Source organism: Lampris incognitus, chromosome 13, assembly GCF_029633865.1.
Source record: "Lampris incognitus isolate fLamInc1 chromosome 13, fLamInc1.hap2, whole genome shotgun sequence".
NCBI classification, from domain to species: domain Eukaryota; kingdom Metazoa; phylum Chordata; class Actinopteri; order Lampriformes; family Lampridae; genus Lampris; species Lampris incognitus.
In genome coordinates, this window is record NC_079223.1 from 7,974,190 (window position 1) to 7,992,605 (window position 18,416).

Sequence of the window (18,416 nt, forward strand, 5' to 3'; positions counted from 1 at the left end):
GTTGAATTGAAATGAAGTGAGTAATGGAAAAAACATAATCCACTTCTAATTGCACTTTTGATTTAAACAGGGTTCATTTGGTTCCTCATGAACATTTTGAGAGATAGTAAAGTAATTAAATGCTCTGTTTGAATTGTGAAGGTTTGTGTTTTTCTGTGTGACTTGAAATGACGTCATAAATATATTGATGTTTCACCTCACACCTCATACTTCATAGATCGCACACAAGACTTTTTTTTTCTTTTTCTTTTTTTTACTCATTGCAGTTTTATGGGCTAATTATGGCCTCCCCAGCACATGCTAAATTTTGTGAAGCACCAAGAACATCTCTTGCAGGTATACAAGTACGTCTGTATAGCTTTTGTTGAAGAGTAATGTGAGGTACACACCCGGGTGGTGCCGTCGCCGCGGGAGTACATTTTCCACCCACGCGGCTGAGTGGGGACTCGTGAGGAGCGAGCGAGTTCCTTGGGAGCTTGTTTTCATTAGGGACTACAAAGCATCTCCACACCCGCATACGAGTTCTCCATCATCACCGCTGAGCCTTTCACTGCAGATTCAGTAGTCTCCCATTGTGTTACGGAAGAACAGGGGAGCAGACGGAGGTGTGCTGTAGCCGCTGTCGAGTTTTCTCTGGTCGGCAGTAACGGATTATGTTGTTTCTTAAATGAAAGAGGTCCTTTTTTTCCACTCGAAGCTATTCGGTGATTTATTTCTCAGGGGACGGAGCGTAGCAAAGCCGTTGCGAGTCGAGAGTTTCGTTCCCACTGTGGCCACTCATGCTGAAGTATCTGAAACTCGTGGTGCTTTGAAAAGCGCTCACCTAATGGCACATGTGCCCGTACAGCAGTGATCGTGGGCTCGTTCGCCTCTGCAGAGGAGACGTTTTACATCAGAAAAAAAAGACCAGAATGTAAAATCCAAAACTGCATGCTTGAACAGAATAATTGAATGAATGCCATTATGCAGTATGAGGCTGAATGGACGGCTGCGGGACAAAAGGCAAATAAAAAACTACATCCCACAATGTGCATATATTTTCGTGTTGGGTCATACATGTAATGTTGTTTTTGGCTGATTACAGAGACTGTCTGGACGTAGTGTAAAACCTGGCCTGCAGATGTTTGGCCAGTCAATCTCTGGCAATGTGGACATGGATGGCAATGGATACGCAGGTATTACCACCCTACCGAGAATTAAGGTTACCAGGAAATGATTTGTTAGAAACAGGCATGTTGGGGATCGCCGGTTCAAATCCGCGCGTTACCTTGGTCGGGCGTCCCTACAGACACAATTTGCTGTGTCTGCGGGTGGGAAGCCAGACGTGGGCGTGTGTCCTGGTCGCTGCAGTAGCGCCTCCTCTGGTCTTTCAGGGCGCCTGTTCGGGGGGGAGGGGGAACTGGGGGGAATAGCGTGATCCTCCCACGCGCTACGCCCCCCCCCCCCAGCGAAACTTCTCACTGTCAGGTGAAAAGAAGCGGCTGGCGACTCCACCTGTATCGGAGGAGGCATGTGGTAGTCTGCAGCCCTCCCTGGATCGGCAGAGGGGGTGGAGCAGCAACCGGGATGACTCGGAAGAGTGGGGTAATTGAACGGGTACGGTTGGGAAGAAAAAAGGGGGGGGCAAAAAAATGTTTGGTTTGCAAATGAACACATCGAAGATGAAGCAAATAATATTTATCCTTATTCTGTCATAGGGTAGACAGCCTGGTGATACAGACCCGTCTTGTTTACTGCATTCAGACTCGGCAGACTTAATAAGCAACAAGTGGGGCTCCGATGTTAAGGACCTCGGTGCATTGTTTATGTATTGCAGGTGCTTCATGCAGTGTCAGGCATACTAACAGTTTTACTTCTTTTTGTAATTCCTGTGTTAATATAATGTTTTCTACCATTCTGACGTGCATGCTCTCATTGCAGACCTCACCATTGGGGCATTCATGTCTGATAGCGTAGTGATGCTGAGGTGAGTAACGATGGACAGGTTTGTATGGGCCGAGACTGTCAGTATAAACTGTACATACTACCTGTTTCCTCAGAAAAGATGTTCTAATACCCGGTCTCTCCCGCACTGCCTCCCTGTGTGGGTTTGGTGCGGCTCTAGGTCCAGGCCTGTCATTACTGTGGATGTGTCCATCATCCTGCCTCTGTCCATCAACATCTCTGTACCTCAGTGCCACGAGGGCCCGCAGAACCTGAACTGCTTCAATGTCACTGTCTGCATGCGGTTCCGTGGAAAACAGCTGCCGGGACATATAGGTGAGCACAACTGCGACAACAGAAAATCTTTTTTTTCCCCCCTTTTTCTCCCCAATTTTACCTGGCCAATTACCCCACTCTTCTGAGCCGTCCCCACTCGCTGCTCCACCCGCTCTGCCGATCCGGGGAGGGCTGCAGACTACCACATGCCTCCTCCGATACATGTGGTGTCACCAGCCGCTTCTTTTCACCTGACAGTGAGGAGTTTCACCAGGGGGAGGATCACACTATTCCCCCCAGTTCCCCCTCCCCCCTGAAAAGCCACCCTGACTGACCAGAGGAGGCGCTAGTGCAGCAACCAGGACACATACCCACATCCAGCTTCCCGTCCACAGACATGGCCAATTGTGTCTGTAGGGACGCATGACCAAACCGGAGGCACACGGGGATTCGAACCGGCGATCCCCGTGTTGATATGCAACAGAATAGACCACCACGCCACCCGGACACCCCAGAAAATCTCTTAAAAGCTCGTCAAACTTGAGAATTCTGTAAATATAATCACACCATTTACTCCAGATTTGGAGACTGTCTGTATGGTTAGCTTTAGGCCACCAGGCTGACTATAGGTGCGTTTTGCCCATGGTTACCTTTCGGCCTGCGCGTGCTGTCTGGCCCGTGGGTGTGGTTCCTGTCGAGTGTCGGGTTGTGGTCCTACGCCTGTGTTTGGGTGTGTCTCTCTGCCACCCCCAGGGGAGCAGGAGGTACCAGACTGCTGTTACATAATGAGCACATCCTGCCCAGCAAGAATAGAGCCTCTCTGTTTGGCTATGTGGCAAACACCGTGGAAAGTGCTTCACCTCATGGTTCGGAGACTCCCATAATAAAACCTCCCTTCGCCTCCATTGGAGTGAGGTCATGGCTTTCCCTCTGTTGGACGCAACAAACAGAAGGCTTTGGTCTGACTGGGGTGCGTTTGCCACCCCTCCCACTGTTTTTACCAGTATGACACCCACTTGAAGTAATTACTACAGACTGAGGCCCGATTCATTCAGAGGATTTGGATTTAAAGTGGCCAGAGGCCGTTGTACAGTCTGCTCGGAAATATTTGTGAAGTTTGACCCTCAAGCTTGATACCTTAATTCAGAATAGATTTAAGGTAGTTTCTTGACACCACTAATACTTGAGTTGGAACCAAAGGGAATGTTGTTACCGCAAACTTTTCTTCCACAGTAAAACTTTTGCTGGAACATTGGTTTCCTTTATTTATTTATAAGTTCCAGTTTTTTCCACCTTAAGCTGTTGTGATGCCAGAGTGAAAAGGCTGCTTTTACAAATAAGATCAATGTCTCTCTGCAGCCATTTGACTATAACTTTTCCTAGAAGAAGAGTTGGCCTCACAATTCCAGCCTGTCTGTAACCGTGTCTGTATATCTTTGCTGGCTCGTGTCTGTGAGTTGCCTTGTTGACTTTCTTTGCAGGTTGATTGTGGTTCTTGCGGTGTGCTTTGGGATAAAGCTAGAACACCCGGTTGATTTAGTTTGCTGGTAGAACCCATTGCATGCAAGAGAAAAATATACCTGCTGCTATTACTACATTAATGTGCATTTTAGGTGCAACGCGTTTTGTCATGCACGATTATTCTTTGCAAAATTACCCCAAAATCAGATGGAACTGACAACGATTCTTCATTCTTGCAGAGCCCAGAAGAAATGGTTGTCATTAAATCTGACTAACTGAGATTAGGTTGACCAAACACTAAGAAAAATGGGCGGGTTGCCCTTATTACTCCCATTTACATGACAGTGGATAATTAATATTTGGTTATTGTGTGTGGGAGTTGGCAGAAACCCCAAACCCTGCATTCTTCCGTTGGTTCGTGGGATACTCCTTGGCCAAAAAAAGCATTGACTAACATTCAAAAAATACAGATTTGGCATGGTGGCTCAAAGGTTAGTGCTGTTGCCTCACAGCTAGAAAGGTCCTGGGTTTGAACCCCGGGGTTGTCCAACCTTGGGGGTCATCCCAGTTCGTCCTCTGTGTGGAGTTTGCATGTTCTCCCCGTGTCTGCGGTGGGGTTTCTCTGGGTACTCCAGTTTCCCCCACCATCAAAAAGACATCCACGTTAGGGTTAGTGCTCCTGCCTGTGCCCCTGACCGAGGCATGGCAAGACGAGGTGGAGTTGGTCCCTGGACGCTGCACGGCGACTGCCCACTGCTCCTAGCTACACAGCTAGGATGGGTTAAATCCAGAGCATAATTTCCCTACGGGGATTAATAAAGTATATCAAAATGTAAAAAAAAAAATCAAATTACTTCTTAGCAGTGTCCAACACTGATGTGCCAGTAAAGGAAGTAAGCCCGCCAGGTGATTGTTGGTCAACAGTTCCCGTAACAGCATGCCTTTTTGTTTTCTCAGAGCTGCTGTATAACCTGACAGCTGACGTGGATAAGAGACAGAAGAGCCAGCCTTCCCGGGTCTACTTCCCGCAGAATGGAGCCCAGATAAGCCTCCTGAGCCGGCAGCTCAGCCTGGATATCAACAGAGAGGAGTGCCAGCGTTACACTGCCTATGTTAAGGTAAGTCCCCCTCCAGCTGAGGGAAAAGTCTGTCTTTCTGCTGTGTGTGGGTGTGTGTGTAGCTGTGTGTATTCGTGTGTGTGTGTGAGCGTACATGTGTTGTCCATGTGCCACTGTGTGGTCTTGTCCTCAGCCGATCTCTTGAGTTGCCTTCTCATGACCCGAAGTTCATTTCACCCCTACCGCATTTCTCCATGGTACATGTTGTTCTTTGCAGTGGTTCTTGGGGGGGGGGGGGTGTTCTGCTTTTTTATTGACACATCAAAGTTTAACGCTGAAGTCGTTTTGGGCAAATATTTTGGACATTTCGGACATCCAAAAGTGAAGTTGAGACCAAAAAGAAAAAGGTGGTCGCACAGGTTTACAGTGCTGTAAAAGTATTGACAGCTGTAACTGAACACTGGTTTTTCACTTTGTGGCAGCCTCGCAGGCATCATGGTGGAAAGCTATTTGAGTCACCCTGCTGGTTAGGGCAAATGTAGCAGTCAGGTGCTTGATGGTTCGTGAAACCATGTTACACTGGGGGAGAGTGTGTTACTAACCTCAAGTGTGTCCCTGCAGAAACTGACAGAAGCAGGAAACAGAGTCCTCTTTGTCGCTACATAGCCACTCTTTTGTGTTTGGTGGGGATTTAGCCATGTAGTCACAAAGTGGGTCCACGTCCCGAGGGCACCATCCGTGCCTCACCTCTTTTAATACAGAGGCCCACACAAGGCCCGTAAAATTCACTGGCATTCTTAACTGGGAGCTGCAGGCACTTTCACCATGGGAGGCTGGGCTGTGGAAGTGAAAGGGGGCGTCCTCGCCACGCCGGCCTCTCTTTCTTCCCCTGTATGGACTGGAATCAGTGGATTTTTACACAGAGCTGTTGTGGCCATAAGCCCCCTTCATCCATCTTAATGCACACCTCAGAATTATTAAGCATACCCAATGAAACCTGACGTGTGTTAATCCCATCTCCACAATCCAAGATTGGGTCATTTCGCCCAGCTAAATTCACTACTGGATCTAAATATTTCACATTTCATCTTCCCTTCACATATTTTCATTACAGTGCACATTAACAGCTGCCCAATGACTGCTGGGATAGGCTCCAGCATCCCACAACCCTAAGTAGGATAAGTGGCTTGGATAATGGATGGGTGGATGGATGGATGGATGGATGGACGGACATTAACAGCAGGAGAAGTCATGTTAATTGTGTTTCTGCAAAAGGCAAATCTGAATTATGAGACATTTCATCACTGGATCGAAACTCCTGTGAGTTTCTCAGTGGGAAAGCCAAGTACTGCTTCCCTGTCTCGTCTAGCTGCCATGAATCTGTGACATCTCTCTGGCTGTGCTTTTAATATAGCAGAAATAAACGCACTTGACTTTAAATAATACTGTGAGAGCCATCCATCAGACCAGGGATACTTGCTACTCTGGAGCCAAACTTGCACTTTGCAGTTGACTTTCTGGTAGTTCAGCTACTCGGTGCAGCTGCAGCTTGACTGTGTTTTATGATGTGAGTGAAAGTGTTACTACACACATATAAAGCATTTCATATCTACACCATCATCATTTTTTTTTGGCCCCCCCCCCATTTTTTTTTCTTTCTCCCCAACTGTAATTCGCCAATCACCCCACTCTTCCGAGCCATCCCAGTCTCCGCTCCACCCCCTCTGCCGATCCGGGGAGGGCTGCAGACTACCACATGCCTCCTCCGATACATGTGGAGTCGCCCGCCGCTTCTTTTCACCTGACTGAGGAGTTTTGCCAGGGGGACGTAGCGCGTGGGAGGATCACGCTATTCCCTCCAGTTCCCCCTCCCCCCCAGAGACGTGCCCTGACTGACCAAAGGAGGCGCTAGTGCAGCGACCAGGACACATACCCTCCCGCAGACATGGCCAATTGTGTCTGTAGGGACTCACGACCAAGCCGGAGGTAACAGGGGGATTCGAACCGGCAATCCCTGTGTTGGTAGGCAATGGATAGGATGCCCTTCATATATACAGCATCTTTTGACGTGAATCATTTTACATTTCTGGTCTAGAGTTGAATTTGAATGGGCTGATTTGAGGTCCGAAGTGAGCTTGATATGATTGGTATTTGTGTGTGTGTGTGTGTGTGTGTGTGTGTGTGTGTGTGTGTGTGTGTGTGTGTGTGTGTGTGGTGTACAGCCTGGTCCTGTAGGCATAATCAGTTGGCTTGACATGATATATTTTACTCTGCTGAGCATGAGGATTAGTGTCAATCTGTGTGGCCGTGATGTCCACCTTTAAAAAAAAACGTGATAAAAGGCCCACCAGGACTGGAGAGACCTAACAAGCCATCATTGTGCCAGGATAAGTGACCAGACTGTTTTCATCCTGAATGGCCGAAGATTTGCGTGATTGAGGAAAAGTAAAGGGGACAGAGATTATGGCCCATCTCGATAATGGCCTGCCGCCGGCTCTTGGGGTTTATCATCATATTTGTTTGTGTTTAACCTTGCAGGAGAGCTGGCGAATCACCATAATCAGAGGTGATCTGGCTCCACGGCGGGAGAGGGTCTAGTCTGTTTGGCCAATCTCATCGTTTATCTTGCTCATGTGTCTGCCCACATAAGCCAGTCCTCCCGCTCCCCCCGAAGAGGTATGCTAATGGAAACCAGCTGGTGCCCGAAATGAATCCTCGGGGGAAGCCTGCACCCCCACCCTTGTCCCCAGCTAAAACACATGGTGAAAGCACAGGGTAGAGACTAGTGTCACAGCAGGATGCTGGGCTGGGTGTTGTGTCAACGGGAACTCCACGCCGGCGCTGGCTGATGGGAAAACGCGTGCGTCTGAGTCGGCGGCTCCAACCCTGACGCATGAGCTTCTTTTTGGAAACGGTCCATGAACGATTCTAAGTCACTCTCACATTTGTGACTTATTGTACGCCGCTCATTCGCCAAATCCTGCTCGTCATGAAGGCATTTTCAAAGACCTTTGACAACAGCAAAACTTCGCTGCGCACAATTAATGTTTTATTGGTTTCACGTCATGTGAATGGATCGATGTGATTAGAGAGGACTCTGAAGTCAGGTAAAGCTGTTGTGGGACTTCAGTGATTCCCATTGTATTACACAACACAAGTATAAAGTCACATGTTAGACAGAGCAGCGAGTACAGAAGTTAACAGTTCAGTCTCAACAACTCAAAAAAATTTTTTCCAAGAAATTCCTCCTGAAATTATGCAAGGCTTTCATGTTGATCATTTTAAACATGTTTTCCTTGGCAGGGACTATGGAACAGCATACCAGGCTGCCAGATGGTCTTTTGTTTGGTTATTTTTAGCAAAATAAACGACACACAGCCTTTTACTACGTTTCACCTCACATTTAGGGAGGGAAAACTGTTCTTAACACTGATCATGGTTGAGTGATTGAGGTTCAAATGACCAGAAGTGCAGTACATCAGATGGGAATGGAGAATGTAATGGAGAAAAACACCCTATTTTATGCTTGGTCTTTATTTGGGTATATTATATTCACTTATGGCCGTTCAATTTGCCCAACTTAATCTTTTCATTTGTAGTTTTGCAGCTTTAACGTGCCAGATGGCCACTTGGCGAGAATGAGCTTTGGAGGGTTGTGTCTCCACAGACCTCCCCGATTCTACTTGGGTAGTGCTGTCAAGGACGGATCTGAAATAGTGGAAATATGTGAGGTTTTGGCAGATTACATTTGTATGCACATATATTCCATTTCATTTCCATACTGTGCTATACACGTGCCATGCTTTTACGATATCTGCCACAAGATCTGAATAAATGAGGATCCTGTTAGTTAGCCTGTAGGAGTACTGAGTCAAAAGTGAGTCACTGAAGAAACCATGAATCTTCAGTTCAAAGGTGAGTCACTGAAGAAACCATGAATCTTTAGTTCAAAGGTGAGTCACTGTGGAAACCATTAATCTTCAGTTCAAAAGTGAGTCTCTGAAGAAACCATGAATCTTCGGTTCATGAAGATCATCTTCATGAACTGAAGATGATGAAAATGGTTCCTGAAGTTCATGAACCATATTCCCACATGAAGCTTACGCTTCTGATGTGGGGAGATGGCGGCACAGTTTCTCATTTGCAGCAGCCTGACCCAGTACCGGTGTGGGAAGATGGCAGCACGAAATCACATTTGCGGTGGCCTCATCCAGTACCGTCCATACAGTGTCTTTGTCCACGTCTGCGTCTAAGTTTCTCTTAGTTTGATGGCTGGCAGAGCTGGCACTGGATCGGCTGGGAGAGCTTGGTCTGCTGCGTCCAGTGGGCCCAGGGACCATGGCCCTGCCTGGAGCTGTGCCGGAAGAGGTAACACAGAGGGTGGTCTGACAAGATGCGGAAGCGGGGCAGACTAAGCTAACTGGTAGCCCATGCAGACCAGCAGTTCCGATAACACCGAGGGCAGTCTGACGGCGGCCTCGCCTGGCGTCAACTGTGTTTTTGGTGTCGTCGTGTGGAGTGCGGTGAGGTGCGTCGAAGGTGTCTGGCTGGGGGAGCTGGCGCTGGATCGGCTGAGTGAGCTTGGTCTGCTGTGTCCTGTGGGTCCAAGGACCACGGCCCTGACCGGAGCTGCACCCGAAGAGGAAACACCGAGGGCAGTCTGACAGGATGCGGAAGCAGGGCAGGCTAAGCTAACTGCTAGCCCAATGCAGGCCGACAGTTCCGACAGTCATCCTGGCTGGTGTTCGTTCTCCTGGACAGTGATTTTATTTTTGTTTAGTTTGGATATATGTGTTAGTTTGGATATATGTGTTAGTTTGGATGTGTGTTGTAGTTTTTGGATATGTGTTCTTGTCTTTGTGTTGCACTGCTGTGGGCTGGGGGAAACAATATTTCGTTTCATTTCGTGTGTGCAAGTGCATGAAATGAAATGACAAATAAAGTGTGCCTGAATACACTTCAGATTTATGTAGAGTAAAGCCCAGCCAACTAAAACACACTGATTTGGTTTTGTAATTGATAGGTTAGCTTGTAAGTGCATATTGTTATATGGATGATTTGGCACAAAGGAGATGTTGAGTTCGAGGACCTCACTGTCTGTAGCTGTATACAACAGCAGGTGTATGTTGACATTACCAGGTGATTAATGTCTTACTACCGACCCGTGGTTTATTCATTATTCATCACTTAGATGATCCCTTTTGAGTCATAACATCTTTTAGTGTTCTCTTGACGTTGAGGCAGTGCACAGCTTTGTAAACGGGCCATTTTTATTTTCAGTGTTGCTTCTTCACATGTACAAAACTGCTTCTAAATTATTTCGGTGATCACACGAGATGGCATGTTTACAGCCGTGACCATTTATCTCTCGTCATATATGGGTTTACAGTTCAACGGTGTCATCGCAGCTTAGTGCACGTGCGCCTTGAAATCACGCCAAGGGCTAGTGCCATCTGTGGTCATGAATGGTATCTGTAGATTCATCACAGTCTCTGAGGAGGAACTAAATCAGGCGGCCTGTAACAGTTGTCTGTTTAATTTAGCTCCTAAAGTAGACTCCATATGGTGTCCCCTCATCTCTGGCCTATATTCCACTTGGTGTGTGCCCTAGATCTGATGTACCCATGACAACACCCTAGCACCGCAAGGGTATTTAAAGATCCAACCTACCCTTTTCTGATAGCTGCTGCTTTTACCACAGCACCTCCAGGATGGGCATCAGTCCACCGAAGCCAGACGCAGAAAGGCCGCCTCCCGTCTCATATGACTGATAGGAGCAAGCTGCAGGAGGTGAGGGGCCTGCGGGCTTGAATGACCCGAACAGAGTAGCCTTTATTTTCACCCGAGCTCTTCAGAGGGAAAAGATGAAGTGGCTGTGATAAATAAAGCTGCAGAAGGAGCACATTTGCCTTTCCCTGTGGTCATAATGTGTGCCGTGATGACCGGATGCAGATGAGAAAGTTATTCCCACAATGGATTGATCACTCCCTTGTTTTATTTAGCAACGCTTCGGCCGCTATGGTCTTCTTATTCCAGTGTGCAGACGACGTCCTCACCTGCTTTACATTGTTTTCTATCGTAGCTGCTCTGCTTATGTTTGGGATTTGCCCTCGGTTCTTTTTTTTTTTTTTTGCTCCACGTTGCCTGAATGAACAGAGACACGATTGTGAATGAATGAATTCAGGGTGCTCTTGATGAAGGGGTGTGCCAATGTGTTGCTACAATGGTAAATGTCCATGTGTCCTGGAAAAAACTGGAAATTCATAGAGTCGTGTTCAGTTACAGACACCTGGAACACGATAAACCCGATCGAATGTCCTTGAAATATTATTTAAGTCATGAAAAATTATAAAGTTAGGTTATTAAATCCTTTTTTTAGGGGGGGGATTTTTCTCCTTTTTCTCCGCACTTGTACTTGTCCAATTATCCTATTTTCTGAGCCGTCCCGGTCACTGCTGCACCCCCTCTGCCGATCCAGGGAGGGCTGCAGACTACCACATGCCTCCTCCCATACATGTGGCGTCGCCAGCCGCTTCTTTTCACCTGACAGTGAGGAGTTTCGCCAGGGGGACGTAGCGCGTGGGAGGATCACGCTATTCCCCCCAGTCCCCCCGAACAGGCGGCCTGACCGACCAGAGGAGGCGCTAGTGCAGCGACCAGGATACACACCCACATCCAGCTTCCCACCTGCAGACACGGCCAATTGTGTCTGTAGGGACGCCCGACCAAGCCGGAGGTAACACGGGGATTTGAACCAGCGATCCCCGTGTTGGTAGGCAACGGAACAGACCGCTACGCTACACGGATGCCCTAAATCCTGTTTTTACCCGCTGAGATTGCATATTTGTATTCTAGTCTTCAGCTGAGATTGCACATTTCAGCTGTGTTTTTAGCTGCTGAGGTAACACATCAGTGCTTGAAGTGGGGATGTTGTGTTCGGTGGCCAGCTAGAAGATACACACTGCATTTAGAGACTGTTTAGGCTTCCATGGCAAAAGTCATGGAAAATATCTTTGCAAAGTCCTGGAAAATTATTTCTTAAAGAGAGTGGGAATCCTGGTGGGTTGTTGATATGCAGCAAACGTCATCAAGTACAAATCCCTGTCCAGCTGGACAAAATGAGGCTGATGTGGGGTTGTGAGGGATCAAACCAGATCCCTCTGCAGAGTTTTCCCTGACGCCAGATGAACCATACTGACTCTGAGATTGGCCATTGACTGTCCAGTGACCTCAGTGTTTGCAAATGGGTTTTTTTTTTTGCAGCACGCTTAAACATGCCTTATTTCCATATGGATCTGGCTGGAGTGGACACAATAATCACTGCAAGAATGACTGGATAAACACAGGCAAACATTTGAAAGTCAGCCTGTCACAGTTTTCTATGACTGACTTGAACCACCTGATGCGGTCCTGGACCACGACTGGGTTAAAACAAACACCCCCAAAAACTGTTTAAAAACCCTTTATGACCGAGGTCTGGGCTCTGCAAGAAGACACAGGACAACACAAGACAGTCCAACAGCTGTTTCCTGCGTCCCAGAGAGACCCCCGAGTAATCCGGAGCCCCAGAGGCTCGGCGACGGCACGTGGACAGACGAGGAGGCTGGCTGCCATACTGCCCGCTTTGTTTGCCCCTTTAAAAGTTATACAGCAATGCACAATTCCCTCGATACCCTTCCGCTTGGTTTCATTTACTCCAGGCCAAGAAAGCCGATACGATGAAAGTACATACCAGGAAGGTAATCATATACAGCTGCCTCCTATTACACACGCTAGAAACCCGAGCAGCTATTAATAAAGAAACGGACAGAGAAAAAACACATATATATATATATATATATATATATATATATATATAAGATGTGCTGGAGTAGTACGGTGCAGGACCGAGTGGAAGAATGGACTCGGTCCTGTCATATAAATAGCTTCAACTAAATGTTTTGTCTGCAAATTCGAGCCCTTATGGGAAAAGATGGATCCAGGAAAAAAAAAATAGATAATTCGTACTAATTTTAGTACAGGGTAGTATTTTAGTCAGGATCTCCCTAGATGGTTGTGCCAGAATGAACATGAAGTCAACACTCTTACAGGCTTGTTTTGGGAGAACACGGCGAACAGATCTTTTTCTTTTTTTTTTTACGCTATAAAATGAGTCATACGTTACACAGTTTACTCTTGCCTGCGCTCGCCGTGCTCCTTTTTCCGTATTTCCTTACGGTTTTGCGTCGACTTACCGCGACTTGGTGCGCCGCCTCGTTGCCGTGGTTACAGTGACTTGTTATTACTCATAGCGAGAGCGGCCAGATATTGGAGAGATTTGATGATTTGTTGGTTCTGGCAGCGCAGCGTGCTCGGCATAAGTGTTTCCTCCTAGTCTGCTGGCTACATTACCTCCACACAATGCCACCACAAAGCAAAGTAATGGGTGGCCAACTCCGACCAAAATGAAAGAGTCTCCCTTGCCATGTTTCCCACTTCCACTGCAGAGGAAATGTCGGTGTGTGTGCGTGTGCATGTGTGTGTGTGTGTGTGTGAGAGAGAGGGGAACAGTGGACGAGAGTCTCCCATCCTGTCCTCTGCTTCTCCTGCAGCAGAACAGGAAGGGATCCGATGTATATTTTTGCGATAACGGGCTCAGATCATTCGGTTTATCACCTGGCCTTCCTCACAAGGCTTCCTCCTTCTGCTCGCTCCGATTTCTGCCCGCCGGTCAGCCCCCCAGCCGTTGACGGACGCACATAACTTCACGGTGTCATTAGTCTGCCCCCGGTGCACATGGACGGGGGTCTGCCACGCTGGAATTCAAACAAGCGCTAACACACGTGAAACACTGTTTATGTGCAGTAGAGCCTGCAGCCTGCCTTCATAGGGAGAATTTGACAGGTTTGTGTATGCAGGGCCGCACTTTTATCGGGGGCGTTGTCGAAAAACAATGGCCCCCTAAGAATAACACTGAAGTAAAAGTGCCCCAGATTTTGTTCAGATCAGCCACAGGAAGCATCTGGAGCCCTCCCCGTTCACCGCAACCTCAAACACGCACAGATACTGGACCCCATGATAAAACCACTGTTTTTATCAGCTCTTATCTTCTTCACTGGTATGTTACCCGCTAGGATGTTGCTTTATCCTGAAAAAAAAAAAGCAAAAACTGCACTATTTGTGCTAGTTCAATTCAGTAATGCAGAAACCGTGCAAACATGAGTCAGAAATGTGCAGTTGTGTGCTTAAAGTGTAATTTTATCAAGGGACCCTCTCTCATCTGAGTAATTTGCAGTTCTCAAATGAAATGCAGTTGGGTTCAAAAACAACAGAACAAAAAACAGACCAATAAATATTTCTGTTTATGCATCCAGAAAAGTTTATCAAGATGTTTAAAGGAAGTCCATCCTTCAGAGAGGGGAAGTCCTCGGGCACTTGTTGTTGTTGCCGAGCCAAAACAGCGGCGACGTCTGTAATGCAAGTCTAACGTCCATACAGAGGTTGTTCCAGTAAAACAGCTTGTCCTCATCAGTCACGTCCCTGACATCTATTTCTGTTCTCCACACTTTGAATGAAGCGCCTTTGTGTGCATTCATGCTCTTGTTGCCCGTAAAAGAAGACTACATAGTCTCGTAACGGAGGTAGCGTTTTTTCACTTCTCGGTTCAGGACCCAAGGCTGCTCCCTTAAAAGGATCTAATTTGGGTTCTGCATTTTTTCTTTTTTTTTTCCCCCGGCACAAGTTTGTTTTACTTTGCAGGGGAGCCTTGCGTGTGTCCTTCTGGTGACTCCAGGTTCAGCTGCAGCAGACACCGGTTAGGGAGTTCAGTGGGTAGATAGATATGATGATGGGAGTGCTGTGTGCGGAATTCTGGGAATGAAGAGGCAGTAATATGTGACTCTGCGATGTCTTTCCTCCATTTCAGCACGGGGCCTGTGCCGTGTTGAGCGGTCAGATCTATGGCTCTGCACAATGACCCCGGTGCCGATCTCAGAGCACAGAACATCTGCAAAGAAGTACCCACTTATTGAGTGACATAATAAATCCCAAAATAGCTCCGAACGTGTCGTGAATTTCGCAGCGCGAGGGTGAGATTTGGAGTGGAACTGGACTCTGGGGGAATTTAGTGGTGTATATTTAGGCGGTTGGTCAGGTTTCACCTCAGTATTTGTTGAATTTTTTCGTTCCAGTTACATTTGAAAGTTTTCCCATTGGCATTGGTGTGAAATCAATACTTGTGTTGTTGTTAGAGTGTCACTGTAAATTCTAAAAGTTACGTTTACTTAAAAAAAAATCAGGGAACCGATTACGCTTGGGAAAAGTAAATAAATGAACTAAATTGTGTCAAGTTATGTGAAATGATTTCACATAACTTGACACAATTAAACCAGTCGCTGGTTTAATTGTGTCAAGTTTCCTCAGGTGAGGAGTTTCCCCTGGTGAGGAGTTTCCCCTGGCGAAACTCCTCACATAGCGCGTGGGAGGATCACGCTATTCCCCCCAGTTCCTCCTCCCCCCTGAACAGGTGCCCTGACTGACCAGAGGAGGCGCTAGTGCAGCGACCAGGACACATACCCACACTCGGCTCCCCACCCGCAGCCATGGCCAATTGCGTCTGTAGGGGTGCCCGACGAAGCCGGAGGTAACACGGGGATTCGAATCTGCGATCCCCGTGTTGGTAGGCAACGGAGTAGACCGCCACGCTACCCGGATGCCCATAAACAGCAGGTTGAAGGTTTCGGTACGTCTGAGCGGGAAACCTACTCTTATCTGCCAATTTCTGAGAGTGAAGCGTGGTACACTTTCCTGCTTCTTTATAAATCCCAGCTGTGGTTTTTTAACTGTCCCTGGGTCAGATGCTGAATGCCTTTTACGTGATGCATGCGAGACCATAAAAGTTTCCGGTAATTTGTGTTTATGTGGACATTGTTTCAAAACGCAGTAAATCTATTCCGCTCCTATCCTCATGGGCATACGTGATGTATATCCCCCTACCTGCGCCCCTAATGCTACGCAGAACAATGCTCTCCATCGGGGGGAGCATTCTTGTTGCATGTCTCCAGTCAGAAGTATGTGTGTGCATGCTTTGGAAAAAGCTGGCGGCGTAGACGCACTGAGAGCCGCTTCAGAAGGTTTAGATTCTGACAGCAGTGTGTTGTGCGCTTTTGTGATGGAATGCATGTGCTGCTGTGTTAGGGGCAAAGGCGTATTTATTGGTGTTTATTCTTGGAGAAGCCAGACACATGACAGTACAGATGGTATACGTTTCCTGTCTGTTAACTGAAAACCCTCCATAAATCGTTCTTTTACCTTACGGACAGATTTTTCTCTTTTGGCCGAAGGGGAAGTACGTATAGTGTGCGTTTACTCATGGGAGACGTTGCAGCGTATTCCCACTCAGTCTCGCTACAGCGCAGAGCCTGGTTGATTTATCTTTCATTTGTTTAGCATTACAAAATCTCTGCCATATCTGGCGCTGTTCCACTTGTCAGGATGTGGATTCTCTAGATTCTTCAGCCTGGCTAAAGTTTCCTGAACCTGATAATTCTTCAAGCAGGAACATGAAGAGAGCAGAACGGGCAGGTACAAGCGGCGATATGACAGTGTGCTGATATTATCCCATTCTCATTTGCCTTTCTCGTTCCATAACATGGTTTAAAATGACCAGGATCTGGGGGCGGGGGGGCGGGTGTTGTTGCAGTCTATTCCGTTGCCTTCCAACACAGGGATCCTCGGTTCGAATCCCCGTGTTACCTCTGGTTTGATCGGGCGTCCCTACAGACACAATTGGCCGTGTCTGCGGGTGGGAAGCCGGATGTGGGTATGTGTCCTGGTCGCTGCACTAGTGCCTCCTCTGGTTGGTCGGGGCGCCTGTTTGGGGGAGTGGGGGAACTGGGGGGGAATAGCGTAATCCTCCCACGCGCTACGTCCCGCTGGCAAAACTCCTGATTGTCAGGTGAAAAGAAGCGGCTGGCGACTCCACATGTATGGGAGGAGGCATGTGGTAGTCTGCAGCCCTCCCCGGATCGGCAGAGGGAGCGGAACAGCGACTGAGACGGCTCAGGAGAGTGGGATAATTGGCCAAGTACAATTGGGGAGAAAAAGGGGGAAGAAAAAAAAAACAAGACCAGGATCTGGGGGGCGTCCGGGTAGCGTGGCGGTCTATTCTGTTGCCTACCAATACGGGGATCCTCTGTTCGAATCCCTGTGTTACCTCCGGCTTGGTCGGGCATCCCTACAGACACAATTGGCCATGTTTGTGGGTGGGAAGCCGGATGTGGGTATGTGGTCGCTGGTCCCTGGTCGCTGCACTAGCGCCTGTTCGTGGGGGAGGGGGAACTGGGGGTGAATAGCATGATCCTCCCACGCGCTACATCCCCCCTGGTGAAACTCCTCACTGTCAGGTGAAAGGAAGCAGCTGGCAACTCCACATGTATCAGAGGAGGCATGTGGTAGTCTGCAGCCCTCCCCGGATCAGCAGAGGGGCCAGAGCAGCAACCTGGAAAGTTCCATTCCTTTACAAACTGAGTCTTATTTTCGTATCTTTTTGCCATCTTGCATATTGGTTCTGATGTCATGTTACTCGCAGGCTCCATCTTGGAGGTGCTGGACATGGGACTATCGCTAGACATGGTGGGTTTCGGGGGCGACTGATCATGAGTCTTAATTCTGTGCTTTCATCAGTTAACAAAAACCCTGCCGCCCGGTTAGACTGTGTACACGATTTCCCATTACTGATGACTTCTCCTGCCCTGGCGGTGTACTTTATCAGTGGTTACTGCTACCTGCAGTAAGTACAGGCTGCTCATCCCAGCAGGTTGAACCAGGAAGTAGCTCAGCAGTGTGATCGACCATCGATGGCCCCATAAGACACCATTGTAAAGCCGGCAGCGGTCCCATATCCAAAACCTGGTCAGTAAAATGATATCATAACTGATATGCATGATAGCAAAACCAACGAAAATAAGAATCAGGTCTGGAATGTTCCTTTGAGGGATGCAGTGCACAAAGACTTGTCTCTGTGAATGGAAAACACCAAGTACTTTTAATTCAAATTAGCTCGAAACCCCTGTAACGCATACCAGACCTATGTGAACACTTCATATTCTCGCTGCCATGTGTATTATTCACACCTAGCAAACGCTTGGGGGAGTACTACTGTGCTAGATGGTACCTTGCAGCAGTTGCTGCATTTTTGCCATTTTGTAGTGCGATACCGTGGATTACCTGCCAAACAAAGGTCAGCGGCGTTTCTTGGAAAACAGCTGCGTCCATTTGATTTGTTCCTGGACGTTTTGTGTGTTTTGATGCACAACATGTTCTGAAGTACAAACCTGTGATTTATTAGGACTCGAGACTGGTTGGTGCTTGGTCCTGGATGGACATCTGAGAATCTGCAAATGTCAGGCTGCAAGCTTTTGCTGAAAACACAAAATAAAAAAAAAAAAACCACATTCTTCATACATTTGATTGGTAGTCTGGCGTCGTCATGTTACTCAGAGTTATGTGGTGCTGAGAAGACTGAGAAGTGTCCAAGTCCCACTAATCCTCTATGAGAACCGATACTGGTTGTATTTTTTTACATAGGCATGCCAATTAAGAACATGTTTTGTTTGCAATGATAATGTAACAAGAAGTTATGCGTCTCTGGAGGGGAATTTGGGTTTTGAATAAAAGCTCACAAGACAGCACGAGACACAAAGTCAACAACAGGGAACT

The 18,416-nt window shown here is 47.6% G+C and overlaps 1 protein-coding gene across 2 annotated transcripts in view; it reads left to right on the forward strand.

Moving 5' to 3' along the window:
- The window catches only part of itga9 (integrin, alpha 9), a 65,639-nt gene that overhangs the window by 18,552 nt on the left and 28,671 nt on the right, over positions 1 to 18,416 (forward strand). For both annotated transcript variants that reach the window (XM_056291782.1, XM_056291783.1), the window contains exons 12-15: positions 1,085 to 1,175; positions 1,921 to 1,966; positions 2,105 to 2,259; positions 4,618 to 4,778. In XM_056291782.1, the coding sequence (XP_056147757.1) occupies positions 1,085 to 1,175; positions 1,921 to 1,966; positions 2,105 to 2,259; positions 4,618 to 4,778 (453 nt within the window). The remainder of the gene's footprint in view (positions 1 to 1,084; positions 1,176 to 1,920; positions 1,967 to 2,104; positions 2,260 to 4,617; positions 4,779 to 18,416) is intronic.